A 25,160-nucleotide genomic window follows, 5' to 3' on the forward strand; every position below is an offset into this window, starting at 1 on the left:
AACTTTAAGACTTGTGGACTTCAACTCCCAGAATTCTCCAGCCAGCATAGCTGAACTCCACAAGTATTAAAGTTGCCAAGTTTGGGGACCTTTGCTCTAACCTGTTGGAGGTTTTCCAATGGTGCATACATTGCCACAGTGATCAAGTCCATTTGTCTTGCTATTTGGTTGTCTTCTTTTTCACTTTCCTTCCATCTTTCTCAGCATTAGAGACTTTATATAATTTGTCCTAAATTGGATAATGTGAGCCTGATCATTTGTGAGAATGCTCAATTGATTTGTTCAATAATCCATTGATTTGAGGATTTTTTTAACCTTCTCCTTTCTTTTACTCCTTAAATGTGTGTGTGTATCACTGTCTTCTCACAATTCTTCCCTAATTAAAACAAATGTTCCCATTTCTGCTGTCTGTTCTTCTTTTTAGGGGGAAAATAGTAGTTTCTGAAAATCACTGATTCTCTAAAGAAATTCTCTAAAAACCAGGAAACTCAATTTTATACAGTAAAACACTAAAATTCAAACACGAACAGGAAACTCAATTTTATACAGTAAAACACTAAAATTCAAACACGAACATGAAATGGTTTAGGAGGGAAAAGTTACACCCCAGTGTTGTGAATATATTTCACATTTTATTATATATGTTTTTCTCACCAACCAAAACCCATTTTTAAAAGAGAGTAAAAGTTTTCAGATAGTGTCCTCTGCTGGATGAAAACTAAAATGCCATCATTACCTTGAGGCTAACATTCAATCTAAAAATTACATTGTCTAATTAAACTCATAACTCTCCATGTCTTCCTACTTCAAAGATGATTCCATTATCTTAGTCATCTTTATTATTTTAACTATGATTATATGGAGAATAAACATAAATAAGTATTCTCCCTAGTAAGTAAATTATGTTGCCATATACTCCCACGATATTTTAATACAGAATAAAAGTCCTGCGCTCTAATTTAAAAGTTTTCCATAATCAGACAATTGCAGTGATAGTTGTAAAATATATTACATAGATGTTTATATTCCTATGTGTATAATATCTAAACATAAATCAAGCCTAACAATTACACTGAATTCTCTATAGAGATGCTGTTGTATAAGAAGCGTATTGTATATATTTAAAGCACACTTCTGTTATTTATATTAATGACATTTATTAATAAAAGCAAAATACCTCTTGAAACAAAGAATATCTTGGAAATACTATCTGAAAACGCATAACACTAACTCTCCTAAAGCTACTATTGTCATTCAATTTTGGCTGAGCTCAGAAAGGCAATCAAGGTTGGAACGAGATAGTTTTTGGATGGGAGAGCACCAGAAATCATAAAACTAGTCTGAATGGTGAAATAAATAATATATAAACATTCTGGAAACTGCAGCAGCAAATCCTTTGCATTGACGCGAAAAAAATCGGACGTGTCCATGAAATCACCGAAAAGTAATTTAAATATTTTGTTAAACGTAAATTGGTATAGCGCAACATTTTAGATTGGCGATTCCCATTTTGGAACGTTCAAGTGTAGGGACTTCAACTCCCAGAATTCCTAAGCCACCAATGACGGCAACAGAATTCTGGGAATTGAAGTCCACACACACCTCAAAGTTGTCAAGGTTGAAAAACACCGTTTTACATATGAAGCTGGATTGCAGCACACCTAAGTGTGTAGTCAGTATCACCTTGGCGTTTCCAATCAAAAATGTGTACCCATTTACTGAGTTCTTATTCATGTTTATTCTTATTCCTGTTATCTTGTACACGAGTGACAAACTAAATAAAATAAAAAATAACTTCCTTTTCGTACTACTCCTTTCCCGTCTCTCTCTTTCCCCCCTCCCCTCTCCCCCTCTCCCTCCCTTCCTCCGCCTCTCCCTCCCTCTCTCTCTGCAGAAAGTGCTCAGAATCGGGCATGCGTGTTTACGTCACTTCCCGGCAGGTATTTTTCCGCGCCGGCGCCTTGCAAACCTTGTAGGAGAGAAGTTCCGTTGGGTCCTTGTGCTCGCCTGCCAGTGGCCACGTCTCCCGGAAGGTTGATCCGGATGCCTCTGCGGGCTGACGGCAACCCCTTTGCCTCCTTTTCACCCTGTCTCGGTATTCCGGGTCCGCTTTGGGCTCCTGATTGAAGGGATCGTGGCAGAATCGCTGGCGACAGAAACCCGGGGTAAGCAGAGGCCTAAAAGACCGGAGAGGGGTGTGTGTGTGTGTTTGTGGGTGTAATGTGGGTGGGGGTCGTCTGAATAGATGGAGGAAATCGGAGGGGCGGGAAGAGGAATAAAGACCCCCGAGAGTTCTTTAGAGCTCTCTTGTCGTCTCTTTCGCCCCCTTTCCCCCCTTCCTGCTCTTGTTGTGGCAGGGAATCCCCACGAATTGCAGGGTAGCTTCAGCCGATGCAGGTTTTTGCTAGCGTCATCGGTCAGAAGTAGCGGAGATCTTTACCTGTTGAAAGGCTGCCGTGATTCTGGGGAGGACAAGAGAGACCCAGCCGAATAAAAGAGGAAGCAGCCTTAACAGGGTGTTTACGGATAGTGTCCCTTCTCATGGAGAAAAAGAGAAAGAAAGATAAAAGTTAACGATAGTTAAGAGGACAAGGGAGGACATCTGGCCCCAAATGAGGATGTTAGGTAGAAAAGAGAAAACCAGAATAAGATTGAATGCATGAATTGGCCCTTTTTAAAGAGTAAATTGAAAGAATTGGCAAATTTGAGTATAGTAGACTAATGGCAAAGATACCAAATGCATGAACAAGTGTCCTTGTTTCAGCTCTCTGGAATGCTGTGTTATTGTTCCATTTTCTTACCAATTTGGCCTAGTTTCGTAAGGGGTGGCATCGAACAATATACAGTATTTGTAAATATTACCCCGTTTCCCTGAAAATAAGACCTCCCTGGAAAATAAGCCCAATTGGGCTTTTGAGTGCATGCACTGAAATAAACCCTCCCTCGAAAATAAGCTGAAAATATTGCAACATGCTCACCGCCTCCTGCACCTCAACAATAAGGCCAAGTGCTTATTTCAGGGTCAAAAGAAAATAAGACCCTGTCTTATTTTCAGGGAAACATGGGATATGGCTACCAAACATTTAAATGGTTACCAAAAATTCTGTTTCAGATATTTTTTCTTTAAAGGAGAATATTTGTAACTCAGGGTTGAAATGAGGATTCCTTGCTGCTCTCTGAGTTTGCTTGTTACCTTTGCAGGTGTTTCATTGCCCAAATAGGTAACATCATCCATACTGTATCAGCATACGATAATATTGAGCCTAGCGTACCCTAACATTTTTCTTTTGTATGCAAAATACAACTGTTTCCACATATGCATTTACTGTATGTGATCAATTGTAAAATGTAATCTATTTGATGGCAGAAGGTAATATGAGGATGTCTGTGCTGCACATATTTATAATTTCTTCCAAGAGGATAATAAGAAAAAGTAGATCACTACAATCCCATTCACTACATATTGAGTCCCAAATGACCTGGGACTGTAGAACAGAAGGAAACATACCGTATTTTGAACTCAGACATTGACTAGGAATAATTCAGAGATGATGTACCTCTGGCTCCCAGGAATAACATAACTAGGAGCAGTTTAGTTTGACTAATACATTAATCAGAAAAATGTAGCAGCTCCAAGGAACTTACTTGTTTTTGGCAGAAAGATCATTGTGTTCTGATTTTTTAGAGGAAGGATTGGCAGAACCTGGGGGCGTGGAATTGAAAGAGGGATCAACCTAGAATCTCTACATAGCCATAAGTCCAACCAACCAACCTCCCCCCCCCCCAAATTCCTTTGATCCTTATCTAACTCCTAGCAGGTGCTAACTATTAGATGAGACTATTTTTGTGTATTATGAATACAGTAAATCAGTTTTAGTTGAATCTTCAGATGTGGACATGATCTTTTACACCTGATTGATTTTATGCTTAGGAAATGGTATGCATTTTGGGCTTGCTGATAAGAATTAATAACTATAATAATGTAACATGGGTAGATTACCTGTAGATTAAGTAATAATGCAGATAAGAATGGAAAGGAAAATCACAATTGTTTTAATAGCTTATTAAATGAATGGATGTTACGTAATTTCCTGCATTAAGTTTGAAGCTAAAGCAAATGAACTTTTTAATGTTTTTGACTGAATTCTATTCATATTTCTGGCCATTTATTCCAGTGGTAAGATATATGAATTTGTCAGATACAGATAGGTCACCAATATTATTTTATACATATTTTCTTGATGTAACTGTTTGGAAATGAGCCATCTGAATCCAGTCTTCTCCCTATATTTAACAAATTAGAAACATCCACGTTTGTTTCTTGTGTAGTTTGGGGAAACTGCAGAGAAAAATTCCGAGTGGATTTTGTTCTGCATGTCTCCTAGTAATTGCCTCATACTAACCAGTTGCCTACTACAGTATCCCAAATCAACCTCCAGCAAATCATTTGTACTACTAAAACCACTGATTCCTGTGTAAAGCAAGTTATGCTTTAAAGAGATGCCACAATCTCTTAGAAATCCAAAAGAAAGGATTCTCATTTATGATCAAAAAATAAATGTGACGTGAATTGCACCTTTCCATCTGATAGCTGACTATTCAACAGTCCTCTTCTAAAATATAAAGAAAAGTGTGCAGTTCTTACCAGCGTGAACCTATGCTTTTCATCTTCCTTTTGACATCCTACTTTTGTTTCCAGGGATGGATCTTATCTCATTTTGGGTTGTCTGTAAAAATGTGTGAATAATGCATATAATGCAGAATGGGAACAGCAAACTATATTAATTGCATAACTACATTTTGAAGAACAGAAGATATATTGTGATAATGTTTTTTGATATTTAAGTGACTGTGTGATGTAACTTTTCTGTTCTTTGTATTCTCTCTCCCCCCTCCCCCACCCCAGGTTGAATGTTGGATGATAAAATTCCATATACTCTTTGATTTCCATTATGTCTTGGTTTACCGACCTGGCTGGCAAGGCAGAGGACCTTCTCAATAGAGTGGACCAAGGAGCTGCATCTGCTTTAAGCAAGAAAGAAAATGCAAGTGGTATAACCTATGTTGGTAGCCAGGTGGATGATGTCAATTTGTATCCCAATCCATATAAGACCAGAGAGCAGGAGAATCATGCGTCATCTGCATCAAGTTTTATTTCATCAGCAGCGGAGAACATTAAACATCAGAAGGCAACAATTTTAGCAGGAACTGCCAATATTAAGGTAGCACCCAGGCCCTCTGTGGAAGGCTCTCCATCCACAGAAACAGTTTCTGCGTCCAGACCCTCTTTCCAATTTGTGAGAAGGAAAAAATCTGAACCGAACGATGAACTCCTGTTTGACTTTCTAAATAGTTCTGAAAAAGAACCTAATGGGAAAAAGGACCTGAAAAGGGAGAAGAGCAAAGCAGCCACTGTTCAAAATCATTCTCGGACTTCAAGTATTAGCTCTGTCTCAGCAAGTTCACACAGCATGAAAACAGGGGAAGACCCTTCCATTCAAAGTCAAGGCAATGGTAGTTAAGCATAACCACAGATGTTAAGGAATGTTTTAAGGATTCTTTTGAAGGGTATTAATGGTGACAGGATTCTGGTCTGATATTGATGATCATTCAGTGCCATTCTGATTGTGTTGGCTAAACTGAGATTATATAAGCATATGGATCACAGTTTAGGATGTCTCTTATATCCATCTGGATAGTTTGTTGAAAAGCCATGTTTACTTACCCTCCCGATGGGTTAATACAAAAGCTCTCCCAAGTTCCCATTTTGGGAAGTGCACTCAAAAGCACCAGATTGTAATCTATACAGTGGTATAGATTACTACTCATTCATACAAAGCTTCTTTGATAAATTAGAAATTGTCTGATTTCCTAATGCTTGTTTCATAAGCAGCATTCACATAAGTTACAAAGGGATGGAGACTGACCTCCATGTAAATGATGTTCAAGGATCGAAGCAGGTGATGTAATCTTACTAAATATAATAATAATGAGGTTAGTCCATGAAGAGCAAATGTAGAAATATCAGAGTTTTCTATTTCCTTGGTACAGGTTCACTGAATGTACTATTTCTATAATTTTCCAGAAGTCCCTGCTGCCCCTTGAGAGGAGGAGGATGCAAGTTTAAATATTTAAATAAATTAAATATTTAATCATTCAAATCCATATTAAGTGTGTATAGACAAGTCAGTGTTGCATTATTAATTCTAAAGGCTTTGTCTTGTTTTTTTTCTCTCTCTAAAATTATTGCTGCAAATTGTAAAATGCAGGATGCATTTCAGAAACTTGTTTACATTTGCCTTACTTGCCTCTTGCAAACAAAGTTATGGGTACTTAAAATAGCAATCCAAATGTATCTGTTTATTAATATGGCCCACAGCTTTTTAAGACTTCCCTGGCTCCTATTTTACTACATTTCATTATTTCGTGTAGGTGGCCATCTTTCTTTATGATAAAAATGCATGATATTTCTAAGTGGTTTTTCACCCTTGCTGAACTTTTGTTTATCCCCACAAATGCACTCTTTGCTAAATGAAATAAATAATACTGTGGGAATTGAACTAATGAAGCAAACAGGGTTGCTTATTTTAGTAATTCTTTTAATTACCTGTGAAACTACATAGTTTTCTTTTTATTAGTGTACTGACAAAAATGACGTGACAGCAATAGGCAGATGGGCACTCTTGAAAGGGTTTTGGATTTCAGCCCCCATCAGCTTTAGCCAGCATGGAAATTGCCCCTGAATTGTGAGAATTATAATCCAAAATATCTGGAAGGTGTCACTTTTTTCCCATTTCTAGTTGTAAGACGTACTTTGTTCATTACCTTTATTATTGCAAAGTTGGTTTTATTAGGCAATGTAAGACCCAGCCAACAGCAGGGGTGTTGGCTTTCAGTATACTGAAATGAACACAGTTCATTCAGTTGTGTTTTGAGGCTTTCCACTTTGCACGCAAGTGCATTTATAGGCACTTATATGTAACCTGCAGTTTTTGCCTGCATTTTGCAAGACGGGAGACCTATTCAGCATTTGAACATCATTAATTTTGTGGGTCATAAATTAACAATGTCTGATCTATTTTTGAAATGTCAGATGTTTAATTTGTTTATAGTATATGTGAAGTAAGGGTGTTTCATGTTTATAATAGTGCTATAATTATTTTTAATCTCCCTGTTTATAAGCTAATGTACAATTATTTATTATAGCAATCCTGTTAACCTCAATGACACTTTCAATAGCTATATAGTTTGTCATAGAAATTGAACAGTGTCAGGTTTCTTAAATATGAATCTCTTTGTATAGAGACGTCTGATAGTTCCAGTTCTGGATTGGAGACGGATGTGGATATTAAAAAGGATTCATTGCAAACCCCAGAAATTAATCCCAACCTTACCCTTAATGACGGTAAATCACATGAACTGTCCAATCTTCGCCTTGAAAATCAACTACTGCGTAACGAAGTGCAATCTTTAAATCAAGAAATGGCATCATTAATTCAGCGAGCCAAAGAAACCCAAACAGGTAGAGTGAAGGTTTGCACATTTTAAAAGATCCTTTGTGGGCTGCTAGTTGAAGAAGTCTTTTTAATCCGTTCAGTCCAAGTGGGAACCATCTTTTTTTTTAAAAAAAAAAATAGTGATATTCATCAAAATAAAGTGCTTTGTGTTCTATAGCAAAGTTAAATGCTTAATGATGGCTTTGAAGTAGACCAAATTACATTCTATATTTTCTTATTGGGCTGAATATATAGAAATGTGTTAAATAAGAGATTTATAAAAGTATCCCCCCACCACCTTTTGGATGAGCTTTTTTCAATTTCTCCTGTATAGCCAAATATATATGACTCATTTAGTAATTTACTTCTGCCTGTCTAGTGGCTTACTGGTTTTGTATGTACCTGGTAAAGCAGCTGCCCATCCCTGATTATGCTATTACTCCCTTCTGCCCCTCTTAGGGAGATTAACCTTTTTCTCTGTCCTTAACTGGAAATGCAAAAGGAAGGAGCCAAGTGTTTCGTGCACGTAAATCATGAGCAGTTAGCATTCCATGTTAGCCTTGAAATGTAATATTCCTTCTAATTAGGATTTGAGATAGAAAATGCACCATGTTTCATCTACTTCTCTTCTACATGAATTCTTCCTTTGTTTCCATTGCTTGCTTTTCTATAGACCCTTGCTTCAATTGGCATAAGCCTTAATACAACCAGGATTGTCTGTATAAGCAGGATCTGAAGCTGATTGATATTTTCAAAGATTACTGTCATTGCAAACCCAGTGATCAAATTCAGGAGAAAAATGGAAGAACTCATGTAGGTTTGTGGAAGAATAAAAGGAGTAATGATTGCTTCCAATATGATTTCATATCCCAGCTGTAGTTGTTTTATATTGTATATTTTGTGCATTCAAGTCAATCTTTGTCTCCAATTCCATGCAATTTCCATAGCAACCTTTTTTTGAAAGTGGTTTGCCTTCTTCCTAGAGTTAAGAGAAAGTGATTGGTTGAAAGTCATCCAGGCATTTTAATGCCTAAGGCAGGATTAAAACTCACATTCTTCCATTCTTGGAATTCCTTTAACCACACACCAAACTGGTTTTCCTACCATAGTTACATAACTGGAAACATGACTGGGTTTATGTATTATGCTAAGCCATAATTAAAGTTTGTTTCTGAATTGGTTGGATATGTAAATCCGGACATTCTGGTTTAAGCATTATGCTTGAACCAGGACATATAGTCTAAATAACAAAATACATTTTTTAAAAACTCTGGCTTAGTGGGTCAGCATATGAACCAAGAACTTTTTCTGATCACTGACAGAATCACACTGCACACATAATAATATGGACTATAAACTTACTGATATTTACTAACGTCAACTTTATAGAATTAACCAATGCCCGGGCAAGAATTGAAAAATGGAATGCTGACAATTCAAGCAATGACAGACATGTTCGGGAACTTCAAGCTCAAGTTGATGATTTGACTGAAGCTGCTGCTGCCAAGGATTCCCAATTGGCTGTCCTAAAAGTGAGATTGCAGGAGGCTGATCAACTTCTGAGTTCACGTAATAAAGCTCTGGAAACACTACAGAATGAAAAATCCAGGTATTCAGCGTCCATCATGTCACTGTATTTATTGGAGAGATTAGGCTGTTTATAATTAAGGGTATTGGCTATTCGTCCCTCTTGTTTGTTAAAATTATTTTTACATCTCATACTTTTTTAAAATTTAAACTCAGTATGTGTGTGTATGTGTTAATCTTAATTCTTCATATTAAGGAACATTTACTTTAAATAATACGTTAATAGCAAAGGTATGTGTTAACATCTGGACAACTGGATTCATTAGAGGATACCGTATTTTTGGAGTATAAGATGCACCTTTTTCCCTCAAAAAAGAAGCTGAAAATCTGGGTCGTCTTATACACTGAATACAGCATTTTTTTGCCTCCCGAAACCCCGCCCCTTCACCAAAATGACCGTGCCTAGCCTTTAGGAGCCTTGCAGAGTGGTCCTGGGGGCTGGGGAGGGCAGAAATGAGCAAAAACAGGCCATTTTTTGTTCAGTTCCCCCCCCCCCCCGTCCCCATGAGTAGTCTATAAGTCTCCTAAAGGCTATGCATGCCCTTTTTTGACAAAAAATGGGCCAATTTTTGTGAAAAATGGGCCATTTTTTTGCTCATCCCCCCCCCACCTCCAGAAGCACTCTACAATGGAAAATGGGCTGTATTTGGGAGGTCTGCAGAGTGCAAAAACCTTTTTTTAAAATTTGCCTCTTCAAAATCTTGGTGCATTTTATACGCTGAAAAATACAGTACTTCTTTATGCTATGCTTTTTCTTCTTGAAAAGCAAAAAGGGGAAGGAATTGTCTATTTTCTTTTTCATTTGGTAGAAGTTATTGCTTAAGGGTTTGTGGATACTTTGCTTACATTCTGAAAAAGAGAGTAGGCTTTGTTCAGATAAATATATAGTATATAGAAGCAGCAAAACTATTCAGTTAAAATATAATTCCAGGCATGATTTAAGTATTTTCATTTCTTCCTGTACTCTTGTTTACTCCACCACTGACTTTAAATAGGAAAAATTATGTTGACATATCATGCCATGAAAAGAAGGGAAAGAAGGCATTTTAGAAATTCAGGTGATATCTGTATTCTGATGAGATGGTAAGCAAGGCTAGTCCCTTATTTTGTGTCACATCCTTACAAATAATTGAAAAGGGTTTGCAAGGGTTTTTTAAATGGCCAGCCAACTTCAACCGAACTCTGGATATCCTTATAACCTTATCCCTTTAACCCAAAGATAAAAACAATATATAAATCAAAAGCTGTAAGCCAATACCAACACGGATGTTGGGAATGGCAAGAGGATGTGCAGGGATGGAGAGCGAGCATTGCAGAATACAAAGAAGTAATATATGCAGGAGGCCACCAAAGATGGATATGGATCTTAAAAGATGTTTCCTTAAATCTTTGTCCTCTGCTTATACAGAATAATAAAGGATAATAGCGAAGGCAACAGTCTGCACAATCAAGCCCTTCAGACCTTTCAGGAGCGGTTGCATGAAGCGGAGTCCACTCTTAGGCGGGAACAAGACAACTACAAGCAGATGCAGGTTAGATAGCAGATCTGGAGAATGCTGTTTAATTTTTTTTTCATTGAAGAACTATATCTCAATAATAGAGACAGAGGCACTTCAGATTTATTAGATCAACATTGTTTCTGACCAGATTCCCAAGGTCCACCAACCAGAGCCAAATACGTATTTTATCTCCCCTAATTAATTCATGAGCCTCGAGCCAAATTTCAAAAGAAATCCAGTCATTTATAGGAGCAGCATTTCGGCAATTACCCAAGAGGAGTCAGCTCTGCCCTCAAGTAATTTACGGGCCACTATGAATCTATCCAGCCCAGGGGTGTGTCATGAATCACATTCTCCAACAGAATACGTTTGCAGGCTGTAGAAACCACACCCCTTTTGCTTTCTCCGAAAACCAGGGATACATTCTGGAGAAAGCCATGTGTGGAATGTGGTTTTAGGTTGAGGCAGCCGACCAGCTCCGTCAGTTCTCCCTCCTCCTCTTATGGCAACTCGAAAGCAGGCCTGGAATGCTTTTACAAGCTGACATGTAGAATGAAAGCTCAGGTATCTTTCAATACATTCGGTGCTTGAGTCAGTGCAGTATTGTAGGCTCTCTATCCCCTCCCCCAAAGAAGGAAAAGAATCACTGCCAAATGTAGTTCCTTCAGTCCTCACAGGTGGTCCAGAAGGAACCATCCATGATTGATGGTATCAAAAGCAACTGAGACATCAGCTAGCCTACTGGCTATGAGAACTGAACTTCTTCATCTCAACCTTGTTCCACAGCATCTATGTTAGGTTTAGAATTCTATGATCAGCACTACCTTATCTTAATATCTTATTCAGTTATTAATTGGTAGATTGTCATCAAATAGTTTTGCATGCATAAAGACATTGGCAGTTGTTTATTTATATCCCGCCTTTATTTTCATTTTTTTATAACACTGGGTAATGAAGATACCTAATATTCCTTCTTCCCCCTATTTTCTCCACAATAACAACCTTGTGAGGTGGATTGGGTTAAGAGAAAGAAGTGGCCCAAAAGTCATCCAGCTGGCTTTCATAACCAAAGTTGGATTAGAACTCGCAGTCTTCTGATTTCTAGCCTGGTGTCTTAACCACTAGTCCAAACTGTTCTCTTGATTATTTATGTTTGTTTGTCTAGAATAAATTAAAATAACAAATACAAGCATTTATTTCTTTCTTTTGTACTAAAACCAAACAAAACTTCCTCCATCAGAATGAATTTGCAACTCGCCTGAGTAAAATGGAAGCTGAACGTCAGAACTTGGCTGAAGCCATAACTGCATCTGAGAGGAAATATGTGGAAGAGAAGCGGAAATCAGAGGAATTTCAACAGCAAATTAAAGTAGCCAAAACTAACTTAGAGTCTGCTAAGCTAGAATTGGTGGACTACAAGCAGAAAGCTACACGCATACTCCAGGTAATACTCACCACAGTAATCTAGTTCAACAATGTCTTCCTGACCTTGTTAAACAAACAAATAGGACAGGTTGTCCTGAAGCCTCAAGTGAAGAACAGATGCAAATTTGTTAATAAAATAATAAAATATAAAACAATTGTTAGTTAGGTTTTATGTTTTAGTTTGTTTTGAAAGGACTAAAAAAATATTAATAGAAACCACTCATCACTGAAAAAATCCTTGCTAAGGAAGTTTTGAATTTGATATAATTTTGTATTCAATTTGACAAGTTCTTAACAGAATTTTATTAATAATGTTTTCAGGCAATGTACTTTTGCTCACATTTGCCATATATTTGATTTGAGATCGGGATCGTGGGTCCCACTCAAATGGGGGATCAACTCTAATTCCCATCAATTTTGTCCTCCACAAGCAGTGGTAGTGAGTTATGAGAGATTTAAATTCCAATTACTGTTAGAGGTCCATAAATTCCTCACCTTAACTGATTACTAATATTAGATATGGAAACTTTGTGTTCCAAAGCAAAGAATTGATGGGGTTCCATTGCTGTATTTACATTCTGCCGTTTTGGTTACAGTTAACAAACTATGGATTGTAATGCAATTTCACGTATCCTTAATTTTGCCTTTGCATCTCAGTCTAAGGAAAAGTTGATAAACAGTTTGAAAGAAGGCTCCGGTATTGAAGGTCTGGATAGTCAAACAGCAAGCATTATGGAGTTAGAGGAACTGAGGCATGAACGGGACACACAAAAGGAAGAAGTACAGAAGCTGTGGGGCCAAGTGCAACAATTGAGACTTGAACTGCAGGATATGGAAGCGCAGCAGATAAGTGAAGCTGAGTCCACAAGAGAGCAAATTCAAGAGTTGCACGATCAAATTGCAACGCACAAAACAGCCAAACAAGAAGTAGAGGCTGAACTAGAGAGGCAGAAACAGGTAAATATTGGGAAGAGTTGAAATGGGTTGCTGATTGGTATTTCAGGAGCTCTCTATATGTATTGATATATTTGGGGGCTCATATACGGGGAAGATATATATATTGGAAGTACATAATTTTAAAAAAGGCCATATGTCTGTAATGATGGGTATCATTTCATTCATTTCATTTCATTTATTAAATTTATAGGCTGCCCAATCCTGGAGAACTCCGGGCGGCTTACAACGAAAGAAGAAAAAAGAAAAGCAAAATAAGTAAAAAATAGTTTAAAAATTCACAACACACATACGTTCTAATCGGGGCTGGACCTTAACACTAAGGTCAACAGCCCCAGGCCTGCTGGAACAGCCAGTTTTAACGGCTTTCCTGAAAGCCATGAGAGTGGGTAAGGTCAGGACCTCTGGGGGTAGCTGATTCCACAGGGTCGGAGCAGCCACAGAGAAGGCTCTCCTCCGGGGGCCCGCCAGCCGACACTGTCCGGCTGAAGGTATCTGAAGGAGGCCCACCCTGTGGGATCTTATCGGCCGTTGGGAGGTGTATGGCAGTAGGCGGACTCGCAGAGCCATGTAGGGCTTTAAAGGTAATAACCAACACCTTGAATTGTGTCCGGAGACCAATTGGCAGCCTGTGCAGCTCGCGGAGGACAGGTGTAATATGGGTGTATCTCGGTACATCCAATATCGCTCGCGCGGCTGCATTCTGAACTAGCTGTATCAACATTGTTAGTATTCTTATTGACCAAATACTGGATAATGGATCATATGTACCTTTCCTTAATCAGTGCTTCTGTGTGTCCTTTCACCCCCAGTTGTATTTTTTTTAATGCAGTGTACTACACAAAGTTCAAATATATGTCTTAGACCAAAAGGGATTATTCCTAAAGCAGGGCTTTATTTATTTTAAAAGGAAAGCATAAATAGACTCTTAGCTTAAGGGGGAGACAGATATAGGATTCTGTTTTAAGTGACAAATTTTCTTAGCATCAATACAATTTAGAAAGTCAACAATAAAGGTAAAAGTTCTGTCAAGTCATCTTCAGTTTTGGTCACTTAGATTCATCAGTGCAGGGTTTTTTTTACACCAGTATAGAAATGGTTTGCCTTTTTTAAACATTCCAGCCTCAACTAGTGTTTTTCAGACATGACAAATGTATGATGTGCAGATTTTAACTCCCGTCATTCTCCAGCCAGCATTCATTCAATTCTGGGAGTTGAAGTCCAGACATGTTAAAGTCAACAAGTTTGAAAAAGCATAGCTATAGATCAGTGATAGCTAACCTTTTTCTCCTTTGTGTGCCAAAATTGTGTGCGCAATAGCCCACGCTCGTGTGTCCACATCCATAATGCAATGTTCCCTTCCCCCAAGCACATGCGCATATGATCTCCCCCCACGCTCCCCCCACCCCCATGCATGCGTGTGAATCCCGCATGCCCCGTTTTGTGCCTAGCAGGCCTCCCTACAGCCTCCAGGGACCCAAAACAGGCTGTGGGGAGGCACTGCACCATATGCTAAATAAATGAAAATATCTATATGGTTAGAAACTTACTTGTGAACAAGCAAAATTGTTTATGCGGCTTTTTTTGATATTTTTGTTTAGCAATATTGCCTGATTCTGAACATAATTTTATCTATATCTTTTTGAAACAAACTTGTATCTAACTCAATAGCTGACTGGATTTAAAAGCAATTCATACTCAAGTATTTCTTCTGTTCACAAATTTATTTATTTTTGAAAATGCCTAGTTAAAAGTTGCCCCTAAGTATCCTTGTATCAATCAGCTCAGGATAATGTGCAGATTAGAAATGAGTTATCATTGTTTTATTAAGGATCGTGTTATGGAGCTTCTAATATGCATAGCTGCTTATTTGGGTAAACTAAATCACAATTTTTTCACTTGGGTGCAGCTAATGAAAAATTATCTGACAAAACTGATCTCTAGAAATTGTCACAAAAATTGGATTTCCACACAAATGCCTGTAAATTCTATTTGATTGAAAATAGGCCTCTTTTCTTGTACTCAGTGGTTTTGTTGTTATTGTAAACAGTTGCCATAGATGAAACCATCAAAGGCAAGGTGTTTAATTTGCTTTTTCTGATTATTTATCTTGGAGGATTACCTGTTTCACAAGAAACTCCATATTAATTGGACAGGGGCGAATTGAACTAATGAAAAAGCAAAAGATCCATGCTTGCTTTCAAAAGATAATATTAATTCTGTATCTTGAAGCCATATGGCGGTGTTTTATTATAGCTCTTCATGTTTAACCCATTTTTTTGTTCTGGGATAAAAATACTTCGAACTGAACTGAATCTCATCTGTTTTGTTTGTGTTGCCATATAAGCACTAGATCTAATTCCCTCAAGTATTCTTGTTTTATTCATCTAGTGGAGCTAAGTAACACGTTGGATAAATGATACAAGAACAAATATATTCATGCTGAAACAGTGCTAAAATTAAGATCAAGAGAGGTTTGAGACAAAAACAATATTCTGTCTCTGAGAAAACTCCTTGCTTATTTTAAGGTTCATAGAAAGAAGCCGAACTGTAACACCTGGTCTATAAAAATCATCACGGTTGATTTGCCGAGTCCTCAGCATTAATGCTATATGGGACTGTCATTTGTTTACTGTAGATCTGCCATCACTCTTCCTTAAATCTTAAGTTTTTTTGCAATTATTCAGGTTGTATTTCTAATTTTTGAAAGATTGATATACTAAAAGAGTAGCTTTTCCCCCCTTCCATGGTTATGTAGAAATGGCTTTGCAGTAAGTAAATAGCGGTTCTGCTCACTCAGGTGCACTGGGTTTTTTGTTCATTTTACCTATGTAATTACTTTGTGTCCTCCATTCTATTCTGGAAAAGCAAATGAGACAAAAGAAAAATGTTTCCTGACCTATCTAAACAAAAGTGCTGTCTTTTAAGTCAGTTGAGAATGTGGTTTTAAATTTGGGGAACTCACAGCATCCATCACCATCAGTCACTCTGGCTGGGATGAAGGAAGTTGCAGTTCAACATCTAAACTTCTCTTATCCCTTTGCTAAGTCAAAGCCACTATAATGTACAGTCTCATCCCTGGAATTCACCAATTATGGCTGTGTGTGGTGCTGGTTGTTAAGTAGGTCACCACATTACACTCCCCATTGAATGACCTTTTTTGTGGCAGTTGTTAAAGGAATCAGCATAGTTGTTAAATGAATCCCAGAAGGCAGAAATAAATGCTGATTTCCAGCAAAAAACATTGTAAGTCACAATTATGTGACCGGGGACGCTGCAAATACTGGTAGTAATAAATGCAGGCCAGTTGTTGAGCCTTCAAAAGGCAACCACATGAGAGCCCAGGGGGCGCAGTGGTTAGAGTGCTGTACTGCAGCCACTTCAGCTGACTTATCTGCAGTTCGGCTGTTCAAATCTCATCGGCTCAGGGTTGACTCAGCCTTCCATCCTTCCGAGGTGGGTAAAATGAGGACCCAGACTGTGGGGGCGATATGCTGACTCTGTAAACCGCTTAAAGAGGGCTGAAAGCCCTATGAAGCGGTATATAAGTCTAACTGCTATTGCTATTGCTATTGTTGCAGGGGGGGGGGGACACCATCAGAACTCCAAATCCAGGTTTTAAGCAGCCCTAGGGAGATCTGTCCTAAATTCAAAAGATCGTTATTCAACCAATTGTAAGTTTAGGACTACCTATATAATTCTGAAGGTTTCCTTATTGTCACAGAGATCATCTAACAACTTTCTGAAAGAAATACAGTTAGTCCTCAATCTACAAGAGTTCATTGAGTGACCATTCAGAGTTACAACAACACTGAAAAAAGGGACTTCTGACTATTTTTCACAGGACCTTTGCAGCATCCCCATGTCACGTGATCAGAATTCAGATGCTTGGCAACTGAACTCAGGATGGTTGCAGTGTCCCTGGGCCATGTGATCATCTTTTGTGACCTTCCAAGCAAAGTCAATGGGGAAGTCAGATTCACTTAACAATCGTGTTACTAACTTAACAACTGCAGTGATTCACTTAACAACTGTTGCAAGAAAGATCACAAAATGGAGCAAAATTCACTCAAGAACTGTCTTGCTTAGCATCAGAAATAGTGGGTTCCATTGTGGTCATAAGTCGAGGACTACCTATAGAAACAAAGCCAAGGAATATCTATAAACTGTCAGCTTTTTACATTCCAAATAAACGTTGAAACTGATCCCCGCTAGCAATACCGCTTTTTGCAATTAGTTGCCTGCATCTAGGAATTTCTAAATGTTCATTATGGTCTTAATATAGTGTTTTACTGCTTCGGCAATGCCTTTTCAGTTGCAGAAAAGAAAGTAAGTTTCTAGTTGTAAACACAAATAGGTCATAGTAGTACCATCATGTTTCGCTTTTATCATTTAATATATTAATAGCTGCTGGACCTGTTTATTTTCCAGGAATTGCACTATACTGAGGAAGAATTGTACAGGACAAAGAATTCTCTGCAAAGCCGAATAACAGATAGAGAGGAGGAGATTCAGAAACTAAGAAATCAGGTAATGGATTAGCTTAACAATTTTACAGTCAACATACATTTCTGAACAAACCACAATTTTTAACCATGCCCCTGTAACATCGCACCAGCTAACCTTGAAGTGAAATTGGCTCAACTATTGGTTTTCTTTCAAATTATGATATTTATCATTTCTAGATAAAAATAATTAAAAAGAAAAAACTTAAAATAAAGGCTACAAAGACAGTTAAATGGAAATCACTTTATTTCAAAGTTATGCCATCTCAGGGAGATCAGTCTTTGGAGGCAAAGCTAATGGAGTATATATCCAACATTTGGATTTATGCTTCCAGATTGACAACGTTTTAACACAAAAATGAATGTGTTCACTTCTCTTTTTTCTGCTAAACCTGACCTCTCATATTTAGGTTGGTGGTGGAAATGCTGGGTAGAGCCTGCTGTGTGGAATCTGCTCACCTTTATGCAGTCCAGTGCCACTTTTCTGTGCCAAGCTTTTTCCAAAAATGGGAAGGTGAAGGAATGAGACCTGTCAAATTCTGCTGTCTAATAGCAATTTGCGCCTCTTTGGTAGCAAGTCCTGATCCTTACCCCACTCCCAACTTTTCTAAGGGAAAGAACCAGTGATGGGATTCATTTACCTTCCCTACCGGTTCGCAAATGTGAGCGCACAAGTGTGCTTCACTCGCACTCTTCACATCTGCGCATGTGCACTGCCTTCTGCACATGCACAGTGCTCACACATTAGATCGGGGCAGGTGGGCGGAGCCTCCCACAATCGCCGCTACCGGTTCGCCCAAATACCACCTCTGGAAAGAACACCGGGCTGTGTGCTTCATTCTAAAGCAAGACATAGAGCAAAATGCAAGGGAAGGCATTTAGTTCAGTCCACACTCATTCCAATGAAGATGCTTACTCGTTTCCTCTTCCAATGTTACTTTGTTCACTCTGCAGCTAACGAACAAAACATTGAGCAGCAGTAGCCAAACAGAGTTAGAAAATCGTCTGCATCAATTGACAGAGACACTAATTCAGAAACAAACCATGCTGGAGAATCTCAGCACAGAAAAAAATGCTTTAGTCTATCAACTGGAACGACTGGAGCAGCAGCTGAAGGCTGTCCAGGGAGCTTCCACCAATGGCTCCTCCATTAATATGGCGGGAATTGACAACAGCGAAGGTAAAATGAGGAATGAACTGTTTATCGTGAGAGAATGTATATCCTGATAGATTGGAAAGCTTAACACAGTGTTTCTCAACCTTGGCAAGTTTAAGATGGTGGACTTCAGCTTCCAGAATAACCCCAACCAGCTGCGCTGGGGAATTCTGGAGTTGAAGTCCACCCATCTTAAACTTGCCAAGGTTGAGAAACACTGGCTTAACACATTCATGTTGATGTTCCTGCCATGACACCAATCAGTCCTTCCAATCAACCATCCTCCGTTCCATTCCTTTATTCATAGTTTCCTCTTTTTTTTTCCTTTCAACAACCTCTGAGATTCTCAGTCTTTGTGTGGATTCCCTTCCCTTTTCCCTTCTGCCTTCCCAAAATTTTCTGATTTCCCCCCCCCCCATCTCGTATCTTCCTCTCGTGCATGTAGATGAGCCATTTTGTTATATAAGAAAAGCCGCCCAGAATCACCTTATAGGGGAGATGGGCGGCATAAAAATTTAATTAACAAATAAAATGAAACAAAATAAGCAGTGAATTTCACATCTGAAAACCTGTGAAATAGAGACAGTAATGGGCTCCAGGTTACAATGAAAAATTACAGTTTACCTCAAATGGCTTCATTTTATAGTACTGAGAGAGTTTTCCCAAAAGATTTTTGCTATGACATGATTCTTAACAGGCCACTGTAATTTTGATAATAGCTTTGCAACCTGTGTTCTGCAGTGAGGATGTTTACAGAAGTAGATTGCCTGACCTTTGGAGTATTTCATTAAAATAAAATTGAAATGCATGCAAAATCCTCACAGATGCGTACAACCTCCTTTTAAATATGTTTGAAATTTCCATTCTGTCAAAGCGGTCATGATAAAATACAAAACATTATAAAATCACACATCTAATTTGGTCTGCTTCTACTTTGCTTTCTCATAATATCATCACACCTTATGTAATGAATATTTACTGTAGTTTATGAATCGTTTCTACTGCTGCTAATTGCTTTTTAAATTATTATTATTCCTCTAGGCACTCGCATGCGAAATGTTCCTGTCCTTTTTGGTGATCTCGATGTGAATGCAGCGGGAATGTATGGCAAGGTTCGCAAAGCTGCAAGTACTATAGACCAGTTCAGGTGAGGAGAAGGCAGAGAATAGAAAGATTGCTTGGAAGAAGCAATTAGCTCCATGGAGAAGATCTTGGAAAGAAATCTTGATATTGCAGTGGCTATCTTGATTAAAATGTTGAACCAATATCTGGATCCTGTGAAAAATCTGAATGATTGGGATGTTTGGAAAATGAATTATCAATAAACTTGCAATGTAATCATGGCTTTATGAAAATCTCTGGTGCCCCTATATGCTATTTTCTAATATTTTTATTGTAATTGGTTACAGCATTCGACTTGGAATCTTTCTGCGTCGATATCCTATTGCGAGGGTATTTGTAATCATTTACATGGTGAGTCTGCTTAATGTACTCATAATGCAAAATATGCCATTTTCATTATATACTATTTCATCTTGATTTGATATGCAATGAATGAAATATACAAAACAGGTGAAGTATAGTTCACTATAAAGCTAAGTAACATGAAAGCCAGTTGGGTGACTTTGGGCATGTCATCCTCTCTCCTTTTTGTTTTGTATAAAAGTTTTTTATTTTTAGACCAACAAGGACAGACAAAACATGAAACATAAAACCATCATCAATTACATATACATATAGCATGTCGTTTGCTTACAAGCATTTGTGCATCACCGCTTTCAATTATATATAAAATCACAGATTGTCCATCAAGTATACATAGGTACATTATTATTATTATAGATCATATGTTCAGCTTACAATTGTTATTCCTTCATTTAAAAAAAAATATTCTAGAGATTAGATTCATCTATATACCAACATTCCATTGCGTCATTATTAGTCTATTTAGTAATAATATGTCTAATACCACATTCTGTTGTTCTTGCAATATGAAAAAATTCTCCAACATTTTGTACTTGTGCATCACCACTTTCAGTTTTATATAAAGTCACAGATTATCCATCAAATATACATTGATACATTGTTATCATTGTACATCATATGTTCAACTACAATTGTTATTCATTTCAAACAAAATATTCTAAACATTCGATTCATATATATACCAATATTCCATTGCATCATTATAAATCTATTTAATAATAATACGTCTTTATGGTATCACCTATCTCATTCTATTATTACAATACGCAAGACTTCTCCAAGGCATGCCATCCTCTCTCAGTCCCACCCACCCCGCAGGGTGGCTGTTGTTGTGGGGGAAATAAGAGGAGGAAGGTGTGTTGGATATGTTCGCCATTGGAGTTATTTGTACAAATAAGGATGAGATAAATAAAAATAAATACTGTAAGAATTTACACAATTTACTTCTTGTAATTGTGCAGCAGGATCAGTAGTGGGATTCAATTTTTTTTTACTACCAGTTCTGTGGGCATGGCAGGGAAAGGATACTGTAAAATCTCCATTTCCTCCCAATCAGCTGGGACTTGGAAGGCAGAGAATAGATGGAGGCAGGGCCTTCAGAGGTGGTATTTACTGGTTCTCCAAATTACTCAAAATTTCCACTACCGGTTCTCCAGAACCGGTCAGAACCTGCTGAATCTCATCTCTGAGCAGGATGGAACTAATGCAAGTTTGCCTTTTAAAGGACATTTTGTATTTTTTTCTCTCTTTTTTTTGGTCACTATCATTTCAAGCAATAAAGTCTTTAAAATTCTGTAGCTCATCCCAAAGGTGTTTTTTTCAAAAAGACGTATTGCTTCTCATCCAAGATGTTTCTTCAGTTCTGAAGAAGCTTCCTGGATAAGCGAAATATCATCACCAAAAAAGAAAGTCTGGTTGCATTTTGAAAAAACACCTTTGGGACAACCATGACCTGGATGACTGAGAATCTCCACAGACACCAGAGCTCATTAATTTCAAAGTGTAATTGATGGCAGTCATGGTTGCTTTAGATATTCAGTCTTGCTTGTGAAAGAGCAATACAGGCAGCCCTCTCCTTACAAACAGATTCCATTCCACGAGACTGTTCATTCCATTATGAAAAATATTCAATTTTTACCTTACCCACTAGATAAAGGAAGAACACTGTAAACTAAACCCCACAAAATCAGTGAGCAGACACTGTAAATTCACCCTTTTCTGCTTTCTTCTGCCTTCTGAAACATTCTAGGTTGGCGTTTCAGACAGGTTTGTTTGTATCAGCGAATATTTGTAAATCAAAAGTTCAGAAGTCGATGACTTCTATTCGGAAGTGGTTTCCGCACACAGAATGTGTGGGTCATCTGGCTCTCCCATGTGAGTGCTTTTCTATAGGACAGCCCAGCAGGATATCGGGCGTGACAATGAAGGCAGCAGACAGCATTTTGGATAGTGATATTCAGGTCCTTGCTAAATGTAAAGCTTTTTTTGCTTTATACTTAACAGAGCCTGTTTTCAGGTACCTGTCAAGTAGAGCTTACATCATGATGCCACTTCTACCATCTGACTCTTTTGAATACCACTCATCCCAGCGATGGGTTGGACTCAACTTTGCAACTAACAACAACAAATCCCAGCTGATGCATTTGGTTCTTGTATTAAAAAGCCAAAGTTACTCTCAAATCCAATACAATTAGTGATACATGGACACTTCTATCTAGTTTTCTTGACATGAAATGGAAATTTTGTTTGCCGCTGCCTTTTTAAAATAATATTTATTTGGCTTCCCAATCTAATCTGCACTTTAGCCATGGGTTTCCCAGACAGTTCTCCATTCAGGTAGTAGCCAGTGGTTGACCCTCTTAATTCTCTAACTCAGTCAAGGTTAGCTTTCTAGACCAGTCATATTCCTAGCAGCCAATGTGCACCCATCAGATTGTTTGGTTTATTTTGATTCAAAGTGCCATTCATTATTCCTATTTTTCTTTTGTCAGGTCCTGCTTCATCTTTGGGTCATGATTGTTCTACTTACATACACACCAGAAATGCATCATGATCATCCAAGTGGGAATTAGACCAGTCTGGAAGGGGCTCCTTCATGCAATATATACTGAATTTGAAAAAGAATCCAATAAAGACTCTTTGAAGAGAAAAGCTTCTGTCAATATTTGAACAACCATTACATCTTTTCTTTAGCTGCTTGAGAAAAATTAACTAACACGAGGGAATCTAAGCTTAGTACTTGTAAAAACACGCAACTTCTTCGGGAAAAGCTACTAAGGGATCTGCTGCTGCCACCTTCCTTCATCCTCTTTTGTGGTACATTCATGTCAAAATATAATATATGCATATAATATATATGCATAGAAGCCTGGTTTTAAGACTAGATGTATATGTTACATAATGTATTTTTGATTGTACAGGAAATGGGGCTATCGTCCAAAAAATAAATGTACTTAAAAGCTGAGAAGAAGCTTTTATTCTTTTTTTTTTTTTTTTTTTGCCTTTAGTGCACCTTTTAACTTTGTAAATATTATAAATTAGTGTAAAGTGTTCCATATATTATGGATTTGACAGCTGCTTTGCAGAATGCAAAGAAGAGAATAGAGATGATGCGGTCCTTAAAATACGGTTCTTCAGCATATCAGAAATTTATTTTCCATATAGAAAACTTGTTAATGCTTATTTTAATTAGCATGTACAATAGAGCACATAAAGAATTGTACAATTCAGTGCCTTTTGATCTTTGCATTTTTGACATTGTTATTAGCTCTTATTAAAACTTATTTTTTCTTCAGATTTTCATAGCATTCATCTTAATATGTAGGTCCTTAATAAAGTATTTATAAACTGCAGAATAGATGATGATTGATTTAATCTTCAATTCGATTCACAGTCTGGGACTGGTAAAAACTTAACAGTTCAAGTCCTAACCAAGGACATAAGAGCTGTTTAACATGTGAATAGGGAGGCAGTTCCAAGTAAGGTGAGTTTTTACAAAGTCAGAATATTCAAGTCTAACCAGTTCAAAATTTCCATGTATCTAGACAGCCCTTTTTGGTATTGCTCCCAGGACTCCTGTTACTATTAGTTCAACCGTTGATTTCTTTCTCCACAGTTGCTCAACTTCAATTTGCAAATTAAATATATCATTATTTTTTACTACTACTACTATTGGTATTAGTATTGTATGGCATTATTACATTAGCCAGGAGATTGCAATGCTAATGCAGAGTAGTAGTTTGGCTGCCAATTTACTAGCTCTGTGGTGGAACATGCTTGCATGCTTCCCAAGTTGTGCCTCAGGAGGGCGAGCTAGCTTTGCACCAGAAAGAAAGATGAAAGGATCTTCCTGCAGCGTCACCAAGGCCCCTTCCTTCCACCCCAACCGCCTCGTAAATGGACACCGCAATCAGGAAAGTTCAGAGCCTGTAGGCATCTGACCGCCTGCATAAAGCACAACCCACGTCAAGGACATCACGATGTTAATAGTTAATTGGCTTAAAAGTGGCTCTGAAATGAAATCCTTTCAGCAGGATCTCCTGTAGGTGTGGTTTCGATGATCCTGTTGAAAAACCTATTCTGTGCAATAGCCAAACATGTTGAACCAGCTTAGCCAAAGGGAGGGAATTAAAAAAGCTTTTCAGACTAATGCTAAAGTTGAGAGCAGAGCTTCTGTCCCATTCATAATATGAGGATACATGAATGGTATTCTCAGAAAAAGACAAGAAAGTAGCAGCTCAGCATTTCTGACTCCCCAGACTTTGGGATCTTAATTTTTAAAAAACCCACTGATTAAAAACCCATTTCATCAGTCAAACAAGCACATATATTTGATAGCCAAGTGTTTATAATTTTTATTTATCTCACGTATAGAGCTGCCCATGTCACAAGTGGCCCTGGGCAGCATACAACAAAACTAAAAAGTATCTAAAATCATTATTAACCAATATTGAAATGTTAAAAAAACTATAAAAGCAACTTAATAAAATTAATAGGCGAAGGGTTGATAATAGTAATGGAGCCACCTGACCATTTCACCCACCTGCTGGAGTCCCCAAGCTTGACAGCATATCTAGTTCCCCCAAAAGCTTAGAAGCAATGAAGCCATCCTTGCCTCCAGAAGTGGGGAGAAGATTCCACAGCACAGAGTGCCCAGCAGTGTTTCTTTTACTACCGGTTCTGTGGGCCTGGCATCAGGAGCACACTCCCTTCAGCTTTCACCACTGCTCCATGCCTCAGGTGCCTCCTGGTGGCCAACCAGCCTCTCTGCGCCCTGCTTGGAGTCGGAACCCTGACCAGGGCCCTCCACCTCTTCCAGAGCCGACTGATAAGGCCCCTCGCTGTCGGAGTCTGTTTGCAGTTCCAATGGCTCCTGCTGGGCCACAACACCTCCTGATCAGCTAGGATCAGGGAAGGTGGAGAATAGATGTGGGTGGGGCCAGTCAGAGGTGGTATTTACTGGTTCTCCGAACTATTCAAAATTTCTGCTAGTGGTTCTCCAGAACTAGTCAGAACCTGCTGAATATCACCTCTGGTCCACAGGCCCTTAATC

General features: G+C 38.2%; 1 protein-coding gene across 1 annotated transcript; it reads left to right on the forward strand.

The window, feature by feature from the left end:
• Positions 1 to 1,962: 1,962 nt before the first annotated feature.
• GOLGA5 (golgin A5) lies at positions 1,963 to 23,402 on the forward strand. Its single transcript, XM_032233316.1, has 12 exons — positions 1,963 to 2,165; positions 4,907 to 5,514; positions 7,304 to 7,522; positions 8,886 to 9,105; positions 10,492 to 10,615; positions 11,823 to 12,026; positions 12,665 to 12,964; positions 17,393 to 17,491; positions 18,421 to 18,646; positions 19,664 to 19,769; positions 20,032 to 20,095; positions 22,600 to 23,402. Exons 2-12 carry the CDS (start codon positions 4,953 to 4,955, stop codon positions 22,678 to 22,680), a joined length of 2,205 nt encoding a protein of 734 aa, XP_032089207.1. The 5' UTR covers positions 1,963 to 2,165; positions 4,907 to 4,952; the 3' UTR covers positions 22,681 to 23,402.
• The last annotated feature ends 1,758 nt before the right edge of the window (positions 23,403 to 25,160 follow it).

This window comes from Thamnophis elegans, chromosome 1 (genome assembly GCF_009769535.1).
Source record: "Thamnophis elegans isolate rThaEle1 chromosome 1, rThaEle1.pri, whole genome shotgun sequence".
Lineage (NCBI taxonomy): Eukaryota > Metazoa > Chordata > Lepidosauria > Squamata > Colubridae > Thamnophis > Thamnophis elegans.

What these genes read in the sequence shown, in the direction of transcription:
- GOLGA5 (XM_032233316.1), top strand. Translation starts at nt 4,953, where the DNA reads ATGTCTTGGTTTACCGACCTGGCTGGCAAGGCAGAGGACCTTCTCAAT. An exon ending in TTCAGAAACTAAGAAATCAG is followed by an intron (nt 17,492 to 18,420) that starts GTAATGGATTAG and finishes TTCACTCTGCAG; the next exon opens with CTAACGAACAAAACATTGAG. An exon ending in TATTTGTAATCATTTACATG is followed by an intron (nt 20,096 to 22,599) that starts GTGAGTCTGCTT and finishes TTCTTTTGTCAG; the next exon opens with GTCCTGCTTCATCTTTGGGT.